At 34.0% G+C, this 14,998-nt stretch overlaps 1 protein-coding gene and 1 long non-coding RNA gene across 12 annotated transcripts in view; one reads left to right on the top strand and one right to left on the bottom strand.

Annotated features, from left to right (window-relative positions):
• Positions 1-277: 277 nt before the first annotated feature.
• Positions 278-14,998, top strand: part of LOC113515645 (PH and SEC7 domain-containing protein) — a 31,431-nt gene continuing 16,710 nt past the window's right edge. For 5 of the 11 annotated variants that reach the window (XM_052893424.1, XM_052893423.1, XM_052893422.1 and 2 more), the window contains exons 1-5: positions 279-633; positions 11,223-11,289; positions 11,915-11,968; positions 12,372-12,456; positions 13,907-14,164. In XM_052893424.1, the coding sequence (XP_052749384.1) occupies positions 499-633; positions 11,223-11,289; positions 11,915-11,968; positions 12,372-12,456; positions 13,907-14,164 (599 nt within the window). In that variant the 5' untranslated portion in view covers positions 279-498. Of the gene's footprint in view, positions 634-11,222; positions 11,290-11,914; positions 11,969-12,371; positions 12,457-12,980; positions 13,230-13,258; positions 13,396-13,906; positions 14,165-14,998 lie in introns of those variants that run through there. The other 6 variants (XM_052893420.1, XM_052893418.1, XM_052893415.1 and 3 more) reach the window with 4 other exon arrangements.
• LOC128200325 (uncharacterized) lies at positions 2,476-12,473 on the bottom strand. Its single transcript, XR_008252681.1, has 5 exons — positions 10,338-12,473; positions 4,841-4,941; positions 3,600-3,921; positions 3,296-3,527; positions 2,476-2,627 (listed from the first exon to the last, which is right to left on the bottom strand). It is a non-coding gene; the product is annotated as an uncharacterized LOC128200325 (long non-coding RNA).

The raw sequence follows: 14,998 nt of genomic DNA, 5'->3' as shown, positions 1-14,998 counted from the left end.
TTACCAAAGATAGTTGTTAGTGTTGTAAAATATCACTATTTAGTTTATTGATGGTTATAGGCAATTACTTCCCCATTCATATCAATTTTATTATGGTTGTGTACAATTTATATTAATTAAAGTCTATGATCGTATGTTGAAATAATAATTAGTCAAGTATTTGTTGTGTCTAAGTAGATAGAGTAAGATTTTTTAAATTTTCTTTTCTGATCTGTGGTTTGTTGAATTGCCCCTAACAAAAATAAAGAGATCTGTGGTTTTTACTACATTGTTGGTTGGTTCATCATTCATTTTTGTCATTATTATTTGTCATGGAATGGATATCGGCGACTTCGTTTCGCTTTGGTTGGATGCCCTTGCTTTTTTCTTGCATTGTAATTAAAAATCATTTCGTTTTGTAACTATTGTTCGTCACCAAAGTTCTTTAGTGTATTTTCAATGAGGTGTTACTAATAAAATTCTTCAAAGATTTATAATCAATGCTGCTGTGCTCTGAATATGGCTGACGAAAGACTTGTGGTCTTGAAGCGTAGTGACAATTTGGGATTCGGATTCTCTTTACTTGGTGAAGCCGGTTTGCCACACATTATATACGAAATCGAAGAAAACTCTCCAGCTGCTCGTAGTGGTGAGGTAAGCTTCATTAGATTATTTTCTTTGAAATTATTAGGTATCTAAAGATAATAAAGCGAGACATCTACCTTCATGACTTGGTTTGTGTTTCTAAGCGTTAGACAGTCACTTCGAAGGTTACAATATCTTTGAAACATGAATTACAATAATTCACAAAATATAGTATCTCATAATCCAATCTCAAAGAAGTATCAAAAATCTATTGTATCATATACGTTTTCTGACTTCCTTATTTCCTGCCTAATCTAAAAGAACAATAAAAACAATTTAAATTTAGTCACTAGTTGCATCTGTGCTGTATTTCAATGAGCTGCTAAGATCTTGATATTTTGATGAAATTGAAATTGTTGTAATTTATAATTGTGTTTGAAAACACAAAAAATTTAGTTAAATACATTTTAAACCTTCAATAAAATATAGACAGTAGCATCCAAATCTCAGAAGCTCACCTATATTAATCTAATACTAACTCAAACTGAGTACAGATATATAGCATATATTACACTACACTGTTATATTAAATATAAAAAGCCCAAAATAATTAAAAAAATAATAAGCTACTGCAATTACAATGTCTGGTTAACAATTGTCCTATTAATTCATTTATATTCTATGATTTGTAATGTGAAAATTTTCTCAAACGTTTTACTAGAAGTTGTTTGTGAAATAATATTATAAACTTTGTTGCACTGTAAATGTTCCTGTTTGTATGGTAAATATTTATTAGTATTATTATTTTTGCATGCTTATATCTTCATCTTTATTATTGTTATGGACACAGATGTTAAGCTACTGAATGTATATGAATATTATTTATATAGATATTAGTTTTGAACCATCCACTCCACATCCGCTGAACCATCCATCAATCATTAAAGGCAATTTTGCTTACAACATAATCTATACTAACCCACACAAGATTGGTTTCATTACTTCAGTACTAATTTTTTTTTAATAAATAAATTTCAACAATATTTTTTACCATTTATGCTTAGTTTAAACATGTTCTATATTACTTCGTAATTTAATTCTAATAGAATTACTAAGTTCTATAATACAAAAACATGTATATAGAAATATGTTTACAACAACAAAACTAAGATTGAGTAATAAAATGAACATGTTAAGTAATAGTAAAAAATTGAATATCTACATGTGAAGTACCTATGAAAACAAAGATGTCAATACCAAATTTTCTGTTAAGTATCAATTGTTATAAAAAAATCAGTTCAGATTTTTATAAAAATGTATGAAAAGATATAGATAAAAATATGTAAACCCTATTAAATTATGAACACTCCCAAGAAAGTATAGATACTACAATATTTTCTAACTTAGAAAGTAAGAATAACTTAATAAATCTTATAAACTCTTTTTTTTTTACTGTTAGTATTATAGTGGTTTCATACATTTTGTTTAAAATGTATTTTTTATGGAAATAAAATCTATTTTTCATAAAAATTAAATTCTGCCTTTGGCAAGAAATACTTTGATTTGATCAATCACATTGTGGTCAAAGTCAAGGTCTGACAAATGAACCTATAACAATAAAGTACATAATTTACTTTGTATTTGCACAAATAAAGTTATTTACCGTCCTATCTAATGGTACATAGTCAAGGATGTACCATTATGGGATACATGGAAAATACATACATATGTCACTTATTATGGTAGGCAGAAACAATGAAAACTGTTGGTTATATATATGTAAATTGAACTCTCTTTTCTGCGCCTAACCTTTCATTTGGACTGTTGTGTGTTGCTTATATATATATATATATATATATATATATATATATATATACATATAAGTAATAATAATAATGTTTGTTTTACATATTTGTTATGACTTTTCATTCACATTGTTCTGGTCTATTATAAATCTTTACATATTTTTTTTATTGTAGACTTTGAAGCTAATTTACTAACAATTGTGATAGATTAATCTTCAAAAAGAAAAACATACCAATTCAACCAAAACATCAACTCTCCTGTAACAATTTTATCACTGATGAAACTATATTAAGAAGCAAAGCAAATAATTTAAAAATAAAATTTAACTAGAACTTTATAATTCGAAAAACTGTTAACTGTCACCTATAGACTTAAACAACATCTTGTATGATACAGAATATACTTTACCCTCCACTACACCTCTTATGTGTTATCAATCTTGACAGATCATTAATTTCATAATGAAACCAGTGTTCTGAACTCATATCCTAGTCAGCATCAAAATTTTCACAAAAACTACAGGTTTTGCATCCCATTTACATGTTGGAATTAGTGGTTTTATTTTATACACTACTTTTAATATTGAACTATTTGAAAATAGTGTATTTGTAAACAAAGAGTTGTTTCATAGATGAATCACATTGAAAAAACTTAAATTAAAAATGCAAAAACATTTATTTTTGCTTTGCAACTACAACGCAAGGTAGCATTTTGTTGCATTGTTTTTCTTTGTGGAGGAAAACTCATGCACACTATGAAATTTACAAGGGAATAAATCCTGTCGATTAAAAATGAAATTCAGGTGGCATTAGTTCTTTTAGGAATTTGTTTAAAATTATGCTTAAATTTTGTAGCAGCTATTATAACTGTGTGCTATTATAACATATTATAGAACATTTAACATGTATATAGTGTTATGACTTACCTTTATCTTGGCTTAGTCACTTTCGCTTCACGCATATTCATGCATTCATTCATGCGCTAATTGCACGTTGTGAATAAATAATAATTTACTACATCAATTTCTTCTCAAGAAGTATATTAACAACTTTTAATATTAGCAACGACTAAAGTATGAGCTTCTTCCATATAATTCTGGTTTATGGAGATGAGAGCGTGTATAATATGCTCATAAATTCAATTTATCTTGGGTCGACCTAAAATAATTAGGGCACGCATTATAAACTGAATTATACTATAAAGATTATTATAAATATCCATATGCAGACCTCGTGGAAAAGGCATAAAATTAGTTTTCACAAATAGGTTTGTTAGCTCCAAGGCTCCAATTAGGGATCGATCGCTATGTAACCACCTACTTTCGCTTCATGTGTCGATTATAATTACTCTTAGATCACGTTCATTCTATACTTCGCACCACGCAACAGAATGCATGCTACGTTGACGGTGATGACGGATCATTGCGAACGGTGCATCTGGTCATTACGTATTCTTTGTTTGTTTGTATTGTAAAGTTTACATAAAACATGTTATTTCACTCATTCACAATTTAACCGTGAACTGTTGAATTATCCAATGTATGTCAGTGTGCTGGAATATAAACTTTAATGATATTAGAGTAATGAACAAATTAATAGGAGTCGTGTCCCACGCACATTTAATGCTATTTAGTGCGTCACTAATAATTCACTAGACCAGACAGTCCACCCAAGTAGGTAGAAATTTTAATTCCCCTCAGACTGATATTCTGATTTTATTTCAACTTTCTGAAAATGGCATCTCTGTGTTCATACGATTATCCAGTTTGACTCCAATATGTTAACAATTTTTTTTTAACCTGAACTGCATGATCTACCTTGTATATACTTCATGTAGTGCCTTGGATATTTAAATATTAAGCTTGGTCTGACTTACATAGCAAGAGCCGTTTCTATAAATCCAGGGTGGATGCATCAATGGAATAAAATTACTTTAAAACAATGATTGCTTTGGAATTACTTATTTATACGTTTAGTTTGTTATACTTTATGAACATTGTGTTACAAATTTGTATGTGCTTAATATAAATAAATAAAAAAAAAAATAGTCTATTCTTTGAGAGCTACGATACCATGAACAGCTTCAAAATTATAAAACTACGTCCTTTTTTTGTATCGAGAGTTAAAAATACTTGAATTTAATGTTACAGAATATTTAAAATATTGTAATAAGATATTATTATTAAAAATTGTCTTAATAAAATTTATCAACTACTTGTACACTTTTATAAATTTTTTATTTTGGGAAAGAATGCAAATTTTTAATTTAGTCGGTTTTATTATATTAATAGGATTCAAAATCACGATACGTCTACGGACGACGCCGCGGATAACAGCTAGCTTATAATATTCGTAGGAATTCGCTATTTTGCGGAGCAAAATTTACTTGTTTGCTAAACATCGAATCATTTTATCTGCCATTGGCAAGTTGTACGTCAGCTCTATTTATAAAAACAAAATATTAATATTACCTCGTAGCAATTGTAATTTATGAGTCACTGTTGACACTCGTAGAATTGAAGGTTGCTTTAGATCGCTATACGACCTGCCTGGCACTCGTACAAATATTCGGCTGGATATAAGTAATAATATCCATTAATTGCCTAATAAAGACGCCTACTTATTGGAAATTGCAAATATTTTCCGTTTCCTTTATAACATATCAAAATTTAATTTACTACTCAACTGGTTTCCTTACATTTTCCTTCAATTGAATATTATACTCGTAATATACCTAATTATCTAAATTAAAAAATAATAGAAATAACTGATACTTAACAGACCGTGAGAAGGAATGAAACCAAATCTTTAATAGTCACCTATAAACATGCACAGAACTATAAATATAACAGAGTATACTATGTTGCCCATGATATCCTTCATGCGCTGCCATTCCTGAGGACTAAAGTGTTATGCCTTTGTACTTTGTAATTTCGCTGCCATATCTTACCCTTGAAATCGGGGAGAAAGGGATTATTAATAATGGAGACTAAAAATCCCATTGCTAGTAATATACCAAACCAAGTCGACCTCCTCGTGGTTCCCCCTGGAAACCAATGGTTAATTCCTGATGAATTCATCATGATGGGCTAACTGGCCTGTTTTCATTCTCATCGATCACCCTTCACTGGTGCTCCGCCAGCGTATCCTGTTAGCGCAGGCGAGGTTACCATACCATTATCACCCATAAAAAAACCCTTGAAATCGAAACACAGCCACGGTAAACATAACTGCTTCACTGCAGAAACACGAATATTAAACTATAGTACCCTAATGAACTATTTTATTATAGAACGGTTCGAGTTTACCATGACGATGTAATAGGAAAGTTCTTCCATTTCTTAGAAGAAGAATAAAAAAGTAATTGTATGGGAACGCTTTTAAAGCTTTTTTTTTTAATGCAACTTAGAATGGCAAACAAGCTGACGGCCCATCTGATGGAAAGTGGTAACCATCGCCTATAAACGTGAGCAGTACCATGAACATAACAGAGTATACTGTTTCACCCATGATACCCCCATGCGTTGCCATTCCTGAGGACGGTGTTATACCTCTGTACTCTGTAATTTCACTGCCATACCCTACCCTTCAAACCGAAACACAGCCATGCAAACACAACTGCTTTATTTAGCTTATGACGTCCTTGGCGGCGCAGCGGATTAACACTCTGCCCCATCGCCCGATGGTTGCGTATTAGATCCCTGCACAATACAATCATTTTTGTTCATGAGTAGGTATGCCTATTTATATTGTTGCGTTCTATATATAATATGCATTTACAAAGTAATTATGTATGTCAATAAAAAAAAACCGACTTCAATTACAACAAAACCGGTTACATATTTGTAAAAAAAAACACACAATTAAAACATAAAATATGAACATAAATTATTAAACCATTAGATTCAGTCTCATCAAGAAAAATATTTCAAATTATTAAAATATTATTTTAAAGGAATATTCATGTCTATTTCTATTCCTCTTGAAATAACACATCAATAAGAGAAGAAATTTTTCACAAGTGAAATGTTGAATTACCGTGATCGAGTTTCATCCAACATGCAGCTCATGACGTAATGTCAGAGATGAACTGTATTACGATAGATATATAATAATTTAGACGTTGGCCTTGGACAAGATCCTGAAATAAATCTAAATGAAGAAGAAAGTGCTCTAAAATCGTGTAGGTGGTTCGTAGTGGGTGGATGCGCGCGTAGCTGACTGGCGCCAAGCCGTACCACGATGTGGCGCCTTATTTTTTTTATTATACTTAGAATACAAACAAGCCTACAGCCTACCTAATGGAAAATGGTAACCGGTTACCTATAGACATGAACAGTACCATGAGATCACAGCATACACGTTAGGACCCATGGAATGCCATAGGCGTCATCATGTATGTAAGCTTTATACGTTGTAATGAAAACATTGTTAATGATGGAATCCTCATTGCTAACAAGAGGACCTGGCTTTCTAGACAACTGACAAGCGAGTTCGTCGATGGAATCGACATCGCTAGCGAGTCCGTGAGATACAATGAGATAACAACATTGGATGTCTCATTCTAACTCACGGACTCGTAAGCGATGTCGATTCCATCGACGAATTCGCTTGCCACTTGTCTAGAGGGCCAGGTTGGCACGGATATAACCTATCCGTACACCAAACAACTATTTCTAGCTTAGCACATACTTTATGTACTAATTAAGGTGGCCGAAGCTGCGGTATACAGCTACTATAATATAAAAAGAACTCATTTGTCTGCACTCAACTTCGGAAAAGGGCCGCTGTACATGTAGGGTCATGGTTAACAATGTTAACATAGTCAAACCCGCTCCGCCCAAAAGCGCACAGTTCCAAGGATTTATGCATATTGGGTGGCCATGGTTTTACGTGGGCGATTGATTCTTTAGCGACAAAATAGTGTCGACATTAGATGGCGTATTTTCTTTATAGTTGTTTGCTTTATAATAATCCATTATTCTATCATCATTTTTAGTTTTTACTACTAGACTAATTAGACTACAGCATGGAGTTCCCCAAAAAGAGCGTATTAAGATTTCTTTAGGGTCGATAACGCACGTGACATCCCTGGTGTTACAGATGTTCATAGCCTACGGTAACTCCGTTCACCATTAGACAGGCAGTATGCTTGTTTGCCACCATAGTTTTATAAAAAAGTAATTGAACTAATTAATATTGTCTTTAGAGCCGATTCTGAGGTGTCATTGTCTAAACCTATCTCTTAACCTTATATTTTACTTTAATAATTTCGCGTTATTATTTTATGGTCCATCATTTACAATGATTTTGACTTAAAAGTATTAGAAAATGATGTTTATATTGATCCATAGATTTCGCTGTGATATCAATTTGAAATTTTAATTTTAGAAATGGGTTTTAGAGAAATGACTCGTCAGAATCGATCCTATTATCAGAAAGTGTTAAGTTACTATCCTAAATCAAATACCATAATATTTATATTTATTTTCTCCGAAAAACCTTATTGAGTTTTCGAGGTATTGATTATTGCATTGTGAACAAAATATGGTGACATCTACTCAAGCCACTGCCGCCTTATATTGCAAGTAACCATCTTCAAAAGTCTCAGTTTCACATATCAACAATTAATACGCCGACACGAGCCAGTTATTTATGTATCAGACTCAATCGTTATATGTGCGTATTTCTTCAATTTAGTTAATTGCAATTAAGAAAGTGAGGCGTCCGTTAGAATTTATTAGATTAGTACCTATACTCTGCTCTTACGGTATACACATATTAAACAATAATAAAGGACATAATGTGTTCATTACAAAATTGAAAACTTTGACATGTTCAGTAACTGATGATAGTGTGTCCATTTTTCGAAATTGGTAATGTACATTTAAGAAAAATAATATTGGAAGACAAAAGTATTTTCCATTCTATGTATTTTACTATTACCACCAGAGGGAGACTTTGTACAAAAGTCGATTGCTTGGGTACCTCTGTCCCATTCGTGTTTCAACCGTGAAGCAGTTGTGTTTGCATGGCTGTGTTTCAGTTTGAAGGGTGGGATATGGCGTGCATTTACTGAGTAAAGAGGAATAATACCTGAGTCCTTAGGAATAGCAACGCACTGGGGGTATCATGGGCGAAACAGTATACTCTGTTGTCCATGGTACTGCTCATGGCTATAGGCGACGGTTACCGCTTTTCATCAGGTGGGCCGTCAGTTTGTTTGCCATTCTAAGTTGTATAAAAAAAAATATTACTTTGATAAAAAGGCATACCAAAACCATAAAAAATAGATTACATGAAATACGAGTAGTAGTTATTTATAGTACCCATTATGAGTATTACGATAGTTACATTGCGTTGCTATAAACTATTTTGCAGGCATAAGTATACAATTGCAATTTATAAATTACTAGTTTTTATTTATTTCGTCATATCAATATCATATCAGCCTTTAACTGTCCACTGCTAAACATAAGCCTCTCCCTTGGGGGTTTTTGCCAGTAGTTGCCATGGTTGGCAGGCGGATTGACAACCGCAGTTAGGCTTTGGAGATGTTTTAAGAGGGACCCAGCTGCCTATCCCTTGCCCTCCCTTAGTCGCCTCTTACGAAACCAACGAGAAAGGACGGGGTGGCCTATTCTATGCCGGGACTACACGGCTTATAATTTATTTATTCATTAAACTTTAATATACCTATAAAGTGTAAATGGTGGTAAACCATATTGTGTTATCTACCAGTCGACCATAGACAGGGATAATATAAAATGTAATTGACAGTGCAATGTAATGAATATTATTAAATTAAAACAGTAATTCAAAAATAACAATAATACTTATATTACCTATATTATACATATACATTTTACATTATATAATAATAAATAATATCGAACGAAAAACCATTTAAATATAAGGGAAACACCAGCATTAGACGAAGTATCTAAAACATATTTTACTCGCGACTCTATCCGTGTAACCGGAATATCTTCACTGATTGGAATAAGAAGTAGTATATATCTTTCTTCATACCATATAGTATCTATATACCAAATTTCATAGTGATTGATTAACCCGTTAAAACGTCAAGAGGTAAAAATCACTTTCACATTTATAATATTAGTAAGAATTATTTCATGTGAAATAGCCTTTTTACTACAACATACTACAACCGTTATATAATTATACAATATAACGCATGTGCGACGCTATGATATGCGCGGTTAATAGCTAAAGGTATGAATTATAATATGACACTTACGACCTCTATAAAACGTACAAGGGTTGTGAGTAAAGTGTAAAGTGTCGCCAAAAAGGTTTGTGTGTAAATCGTGAAATCATAAAAGCAAAAGACAGAATTAATTCTGAACACTTCTTATATTACGACGACTACAACACAACAAAACAACAGAAAAAAAAACAACAGCAATGTGGCAAAGTTACTTCCCATAGATGATGACCGTGTTCAATTCTTACCCAGATTGATTAGGTAATTTGTATGTTCAATCATCAATGGCCTGGTTTAAGAGAAGGCTGATTGACAAAAAAATCACATAAATTCATCCTCGTTTAAAGTAAAAGCTCTGTACTAATAGTAAGGCAAATTAATTCTAAGTATTTTCGATCGGGAAGCCTAATAAATGATAAACCCACATCAATAAGTGGGCCGCAACCGACTAATTCATATTTCCGCTGCGCCCTTCTGTCGGGGTTTGATCTAATTTATCTCCTAAGCTCAATCCATTAGCGGTCCCTCCTGTGATAACAAGTTGACAGTAGCAGGCGGTCGCTCGTATCCACCGCACTCGCCTATAGCTCACCAATAGTTTGTAAATGAATTGACTTTTGTATTTAATTTTGTGGTTTGGACGACGTCATATATTATTTACAACGTCTACATTTGTGGATTCCCACAGAATACATGTGTGGACTCGTATTACACAAGTGACTGTTGTCAAGTACTCGTACCTGTAGCTGATACTTAGTAACGAGTCGAGTGTGGTATTTTTCAAAAACCAGTTGTACGTATCAGAACGTGCCTCAGTGAATCATAGACTGCAGTGCGAGGATGTAGTAATACTGATTAGTGTTAGTGGTGTCCGTGAAATTATCGCCAACGGCGGCTATTTTCCTGCAACGGACTACTGTGGCGTTTAATATTTTGGCAGCGCCAAGGCTCGTGACTCGTGTGCAAACATTCATCGAATTAAAAATTAAACTGTATTCACTGGCTGGTGACCGCGATAGTGTAAAAACAGAAAAAGCACTTAGCGGACTTCATACACTAGGTTCATGTACGTTTTGTGTAGTCGAGCTACTTTGTTTAATAGACTATTATTGATCTTAATAAGACGGAACCAATGACAAATCGAAACCTCGTTTAATTGGACTCGAACAAAAATATTCTAGTGTGTTAAGGTATCCATTTAGTAATTGGGTAATAAGTGCAAATATAATTAATTTTATGTGGTAATTATATTCGTATACAAGTTAATATAACTACAAATTAATATACGTGTACTAGACACTTGCCTATCAACCACGACTTAAATAAATAATCTGTTATAATGCGGTGTGTAACTCTACCTGATTAACAATATAATATTGTGTTGCTATTTGCCTCACTACAGCATATTTTCACAAATAACTAAGCACACCATCAATGCCAAATGTGTATTTACTGCAGACGTGACCGGCTTATAATTTTTGAAAACCTTTACTGTTTACGACACGCCGTCCTTGGCTATCTTCCTTCTTTAACAGAATCTGTTATATCATTAATAACTTCATAAGTAGCGAATGCAATCTGATATCAAGTAAATAAACAATATGAATGCGTGTGTTCAATTGCAGGTAGAGGCGGGAGACGTATTGCTCAAGGTCAATGGGACTGATGTAAACCGGTTCACTACCCGAGAAGGTAAAGAATTTGCCATTTTATCACCCATATGCTATTTATTTATCTAAGATGTTTTTATATGAAGCACTAAAAGTACTCAAATGCACGTAACGTTAACATCTTAAATTAGGTCATCTGAGTAATATTATAATGAACAGCCACTGTGACTCGAAATAATATGCATGTACGCGAATTAGGTAGGTATTTAAATAGTTAACCTCTTGAACAATGTAGAGTAGAGAATAATATTCGGCTATTAAAACATCAAGTTCGACCGCTATCTGACGTTATGAACACTAATTCAATGATCGCGTTACAGCCGCCCCGAGCTCGACACGTAGGAATAAAAATGTTCCTTGCCGACACGCAACCTCGCAATTCACTCTTCACACTTGTACAAGTCTGGTTACAGCTTTACAATCAGAAAATAACCTCTTTATTGCCGATGCCAAAATTGATTTCCGACAACGTGCAATCTAGATGCTATCTACACAAAAATATACAAATGATTGGATGCCGTTCGGGTCCTTCGCACTTTAGTTGCGTAGTCGATGAACGTTCCAATAATAATACGAGTAGCAATAATTGTACTTAATTTGTATACAATGACAATTTTCTTATCAATTATTGTGATTGATTGTTCCAGTTTTAAAATGCTTACGACTTTCATCGGATCCCGTCACTTTAAGACTGAAAAAGGGTGAGTCCTATTTTAAACTGAATTTATGAGATACCTAGGGCTACATATCAGATATTTGGTTGAGCTATGACATTCGGGATAGGAGTGTGGCGTGCCGGCTGCCTGCAAGTAATAAAATTCGTTTATCCCCGAGTGGTTTGGTCGAGTTTGCGAAGTAAGCCGCCACAAATAAGAATTGCGATACGCGGTGTAATTTTATAGGTGGCTCTCGGGATCAGGGCTGGGATAACCCTCGTTCACAGTGGCTTTGTTCCCTTTAATAATCTAATATCGCACTATGTAAGGTGTAGAAATTGATCCTGTGTAGTGTTTTGCACAAACTTTGTTCAACATTATATGGTACATTAGTAAATTAAATTGTAAATGTGATGAGATATATGTGACAAATGTATCAACATTGCAGACCCACAGATCAAAGCGAACGTAAGGCGGTACCTATCTGCTGCAGCGGAGCGCCGGTCCAGCTTGCCACGCGTCAACCACGACAAGTGAGTGTACCAAACATATGGAGCACTGTTTACTTAGCTATCCATTGAATAATGCCTACTGATATAATCTTATTTACCGATCACTTGAACGTAATCATTGTTTACACAGTATCGTATTTTATCACAAATACCTAACATTAAACCCCTAAAGTACTTCGTTGCCGTAAAGTATTAATTGGCAGTTTTATTGTGTCGAACCACCCTTTTCCAATTTAGCTCGCGGTTAGTGTTTACCAATGAATCGCTCTGATATTTGTATGTAAATAACTTACGCCCCTCGAATACTATCAACTCTGTAATAAAAAACTCATTTCCCCGCATCCCTTTCCTTTTCCCTGGCTGAGAATATTGTTAAGTTTCCTCCAGTCCTTTTGTGTTGTAATAAAATTAGATACTATCTGGTTCGATACGGCATATTTAATTATAACTGAGCATTTCAGATACAATCGGAAACCAACCCTCCGCCGTTTGACAGTTGATTTCCGAAAACGATAACCGTTTACTAGAGCCATATGTGTCGCGACTGGGCTCTCGGCGCGTCGCCCCCTTTCTCTTCCATCACGCAACGTGCAGGGGTTCGCTCGTAATTAGTGATGTGCATTAAAGCCACGGTGGTTTGCTTTATTCGTTCGTTCCAAGAACATTGGGGTAATCTATACTGAAATGTGTAGGTGTCTTATTCATCTTTATCAAGGGCGTCGCCTATGTAAACACATCGATTATTTTCCCCTCCACGTGCATACAGTCACGTTCGCTCGGATCCCAGTATTAAGGTACATTTTCAAGTCGAATTTTCCGTTTTAGTTAGCTTCGTGAGTAACTATATAAATATTATTTAACATGTATTTAAAGCTTTTCCAAAAGTTATATGTTTACGAATATCGAACTTTGCGCGACACAATGGAACCAACCAACCGTGTGCTAGGGAACCAACCAACCGTGTGTAATTTATTTTAATGGAATTAATTTTAATACAACATTAGAAAGGCACATAATTGCCGCTCTATATTTTAATATTAAAACACTTAAATAATTATATTGTAAATAAACTCCACTACTTACACTGTAAGTAAAAACTGAATATAAGAAATAATTACACTATTGTTGAACAATAATTATTTTGTATCACACTATATTATAATTATTTATATCCGTTTTGTTAATTATTTATTTATTTTTATTATTAATTATTGTTTATTTTTATCGACGACACAATCATGTGCGAGAATGAGGACTCCTATCGAGTACGAAACGTTAACATATAAATAAAGTCGATAAAAATAATTGTGATAATAACACTTTCACAATTTAAACAAGTGTGGTAGTCTACACTGTATAGTGTAACAGTCTCGACCGATAATGTCCCGGGGAAATCGAACATGTATTTTAACATCGTAATATTCTTGATCGAATTATTATTTTGTAATTACGTGTTATTTTAAAATAACAGACCAAGTTCCCCGCCGTCGAGTAACTCGAATAGCAACAGCAACTCATCGAGCAACTCGTCAAGCAACGGCTCGGGCGTGCAGTCCGGCGACAGCTGCGAGGCGCTGCTGACCGACGAACGGGCGCCGCGGCGACCGCGCACTACACAGCCCAAGTTCGAGGCCTACATGATGACCGGCGATCTCATGCTCAATCTGTCGCGCGTTGAACACCCCCACCACAACCACCATGCGCCCACACATCGCACGCACTATCACAGGTGAGAATTATAAGTACAGCTCCATCGTGCAGGGTGTAGACGAAAGGGACGTTTTTTTTCAGTCAACGAACAATTTTTCCCAAATAAATATGGATCGAAAAATTATAAAAAATTTAGACTCCTACGACGTCTGCAGTTTGATAAATTAAGGAATGGATTCGAAAGGAGATAGATCGATCTAACGAAAATTACTGTGGTTAAACCCTAGTGAATAACTCACGACGGGCTTAACGTTATCCTCGCCTATCATATTGGTACCATACCAATTCAATGACACAATAAAGGACAAACTTAAGTACATTGATAACCATTATGAAGCCCCAGATTCCATTCTCAGTTAAGCCAATATAGGATATGATCTTTTCTAAATTGATCCAGTTTTCGGTGTTCTGGTTTGTGCCCCCAGATATTTACTGTCTGTACTGATAGCGTAGGCGGAGTTACCATATCTCCATTTCACATGTTTCTCATAGTTTATTGCTGCTATATTTATTTTACAGACTCATCATGTAGTTTATATCACTCTCTCCCACTTATCTCACGTATTATTAACATGAATCTAACAATAACCTACTCAATAAATTTAAGCATTAAGCTATATCGGCTACACAGTGTAAAAAAAATCATGTCTCCGAGTATCCATTTAATACATTTAATACAGATTTACTTTGCTACTTAGAAAAAACTACTATCATTTACGTTAATAAATGTGTATTTATGTCTGAAGATCTGAAACGATCCTCTGTGAACAAATAAGATTTAAATGTAAATTATCTCCGCACATATTATCGCAATGGTAAATCTAAGTTAACACTCTGAGCTGTTATATGATGA

Source organism: Galleria mellonella, unplaced genomic scaffold (assembly GCF_026898425.1).
Source record: "Galleria mellonella isolate WM207_F2 unplaced genomic scaffold, CSIRO_AGI_GalMel_v1 utg173, whole genome shotgun sequence".
Lineage (NCBI taxonomy): Eukaryota > Metazoa > Arthropoda > Insecta > Lepidoptera > Pyralidae > Galleria > Galleria mellonella.
Note: the sequence above shows the minus strand (reverse complement) of the source record. Positions and strands in the feature narration are given on the sequence as shown.